We start from the raw sequence: 3264 nt of genomic DNA on the forward strand, positions 1-3264 counted from the left end.
TTGACTAAGGAGCTCTGAGAGCATAGTGGCTATGAATTGGTCTGCTAGCCTCAAGGTCAGCAGTTCAAAGCTATCAGATGTTCCATGGACATCTTTCTGCTCCTATAAAGGTTTACAGCCACAGAAACCCTATACTGGTTCATTATGAGTCAGAATCAACTCCAAAGCACATAAGCAACACCACGACAACCAATGTTATAAGGTAGTTATTATTATTACCTTTATATGCTGAACAACATGTGACTAGGGAAGGTCAAATAAGTTTCCTATGTCTCATTCAAACCAAGAAATCTACTCCAGAGTGACCGTAACCATTTCACTGCTTAGTTACTCTGAACATTATTTCCTTTTGTTTTATGTATGTTTATATTATGGCTGGCTGTTGTGTTGACTTCAGATTCATATTAAACTTGTCATGAGAACATCAGATGCACACATGTATCAGCAATACATTCCTGGAAGAATTAGGTCAATGGAGATCAGAAAACCAGGACCCAGAGTCAGGAACATGTGAGGATGTTGGATCCTATTGTAGGTTTCAAGACCTCCTAGCAGACCAATAAGCTTTCAGAATGTTCATCACAGGATGCACAGAGAAATAAATTATGGATCAACCCTTCTAAAAACAAACAAACCAAAAATGAAACCAGGGCCAGTTTGTAGTTCATTATAATTTCAGAGTCTACCTTAATTAATAATGTATGCAATAACTATGATTGATTATTTGTTGCATACTAAGAGATATGGTGGTGCTATAGGAAAAGCACTAGACTACTAACAAGATTGGCAGTTCAAATCCATCAGCCAATCCTTGGAAACCCTATTCAAGGCTGCTGTCAGATGGAATTGACTCAATGGCTCTTAACAATAACAACAAGAGATATGACAGTATTGTTTTATGTATTCCTATTTTCCAACTTTTATCCTTCTTTAGCTAAAATTTAATGAGATTGATTTGTTAAAATTCATAGTATAAACGACAAAACTCTGATTTTAACTTGACAGTGTCTGAGTAAGACAGTGCCAAGTTAAAATCTTAGTTTAAAACCATTTCTTTAAACTATACATATATGATTAAATGCACAAAATCTTCTACACGTAGTCAACCCATGAAAGCATTGCTCTGTATGTGAATGAATAGCTAAGATAAATACATTTAGTCAAAAACTGGAAACAGAAGAAGGAAAAGTAAACAGATCTTATGAGGTAGATTGTTGGACACAGTAGAAAGGGATTTGCTCCTATCATTAAGTGCTGTTGAGTCAGTTCCGATTCACAGAGACCCTGTCTTGGGTTTCCAAGAAGCAGCTGGTGGGTTTGAATTGCTGACCTTGTGGTTTGCAGTCAAATGCTGATCCTAGAGTGCCTCACAAGCAAAAAGAGAGAATAAATATCTCAGATATTCATATTTGCCCTGGATATTATATGTTTGTTTTACAATTGCAGAAGTGAAGGGCCTGCATTGCATGATATATGAAGATGTGAGTGTTTCATGGTTCTCAAAGCATCTGCTATAGAGGCTATTTCCCAGGAAATTCGTTAAAAGGAGGCTCCATCTTTCTAAGGATGTGAATATAATTTATAGCACTGTTGTTCAATATAAATACATAGATACTTGCTTCAGAAATAAGCTTTCATAATGTGTTTACAATGTGGATATGAAAAAACAATTACATTCCTACTGAACTATAATATTTAGAGTTATGCATTGGAAATCTGCAGTTTAACAACAATTCTTATTCAGGCAGACATTAAAGATTAAAAAAAAATAGACAATGAATAAATCTAAATGAGATATCCTTAAAGTTTTAATTACCTGCCTGGGTGTTTACACAAAGGTCATATAAGCCAATATTTAAGCACTTTTGAAAAAATATATTTTCTTGGCTTTGAAACATAGAAATTCCTTTCTTGTCACCACTCAAAGAATAGAGTCATTTTATGTTGTGATTGATTCTCAGTTGGAGTAATAGTATACGCCAGAGCTGCTTCATAGCATTTGTCATCTCTGAATTTCTCAGTGTGTAGATTAAGGGGTTCAACATTGGAGTTACAACTGTATAAAACACACTCAGTGATTTGTCAATGGGGAAAGTCTTAGCAGGTCTTGCATACATGAAAATACAGGGGATAAAGAAGAAGACCACCACAGTGATGTGGGAACCACAAGTGGAGAGGGCTTTTCGCCTTCCCTCCTGACTAACATTCTTCAGGGAGTGTAAGATAACACCATAAGAAATGAGTAAGAGCAGGAACACAGTAATACAGATTATTCCTCCATTGGCTACCACTAAGAAGCCAATCACATTAGTGTCTGCACAGACAAGTTTCAATAGGGGGTACATGTCACACAGAAAGTGATCAATGACATTGGGACCACAAAATGGGAGACCATAAAGAGTGATAAGCTGAATGACTGAATGTAGGAAACCTCCAACCCAGGACACTATCAACAACACAACACACACTGATCGTCGCATAATAACCAAATAATGTAAGGGTTTACAGATGGCCACATAGCGGTCATATGCCATTGCCAATAGAAGAAAGATTTCTGATCCACCAAAGAAGTGTTCCATAAACAGTTGAATCATACAAGACTGGAAAGATATGGTAGTTTTCCCAAAGAACAAGTCTGAAATCAATCTGGGGGAGATGGATGATGAATAGATGACATCCATAAATGATAAGCTTCCAAGAAAGAAGTACATAGGTGAGTCCAAGGTCTTACTGAAAACCACAGTTACAACAATGAGCAAGTTTCCCACCATAGTCAAAATATAGAAAAGTAAGAATAGAGTGAAAAGGATCATCTGTTCCTTTGGATTCTTTGTGAGTCCCAGGAGGACAAAGTAAGTTACATTGTTCTTTAGTTCCATCTGTTCTTCTACAGGTGCTGATTTCAGATATTAGAAGCAATTTATCTATAAAGCAATTAAGACATTCAAAACACGTTATGATATCTGTGTTTTATTTTATTTTAATTCAATTTGAACAAAGTGATATATGTCAAACTTCTCATGGATATTGAGATGTGCAATTGAATGACACATTCTTCTCTACCCCCAATGCTCTAGATACATAAGGATTCAGTCAGACTGTTATAGACCAATGAAGTAAGTATTATTAGAATTAAGTTCTCATGATTCTAAGAGTTTGTAATGTAGGAACATGTAAATAAAATTGGCATGAGGAATGGCTTGCCACTGGAAGAAATGATTTAACTGAGGTTTAAATGAGAAGTGAGAAAACAAAGGCAGGACA

At 35.9% G+C, this 3264-nt stretch overlaps 1 protein-coding gene across 1 annotated transcript; it reads right to left on the bottom strand.

Annotated features, from left to right (window-relative positions):
* Positions 1-1934: 1934 nt before the first annotated feature.
* Positions 1935-2879, bottom strand: LOC102811771 (olfactory receptor 4A47-like). Its single transcript, XM_006865158.1, has one exon. The coding sequence runs from the start codon at positions 2877-2879 to the stop codon at positions 1935-1937; it is 945 nt and encodes a 314-aa protein (XP_006865220.1).
* Positions 2880-3264: the final 385 nt, after the last annotated feature.

The sequence above is a fragment of the Chrysochloris asiatica genome, unplaced genomic scaffold (genome assembly GCF_000296735.1).
Source record: "Chrysochloris asiatica unplaced genomic scaffold, ChrAsi1.0 scaffold00075, whole genome shotgun sequence".
Classification (NCBI taxonomy): domain Eukaryota; kingdom Metazoa; phylum Chordata; class Mammalia; order Afrosoricida; family Chrysochloridae; genus Chrysochloris; species Chrysochloris asiatica.

What these genes read in the sequence shown, in the direction of transcription:
- LOC102811771 (XM_006865158.1), bottom strand. Translation starts at nt 2,879, where the DNA reads ATGGAACTAAAGAACAATGTAACTTACTTTGTCCTCCTGGGACTCACA.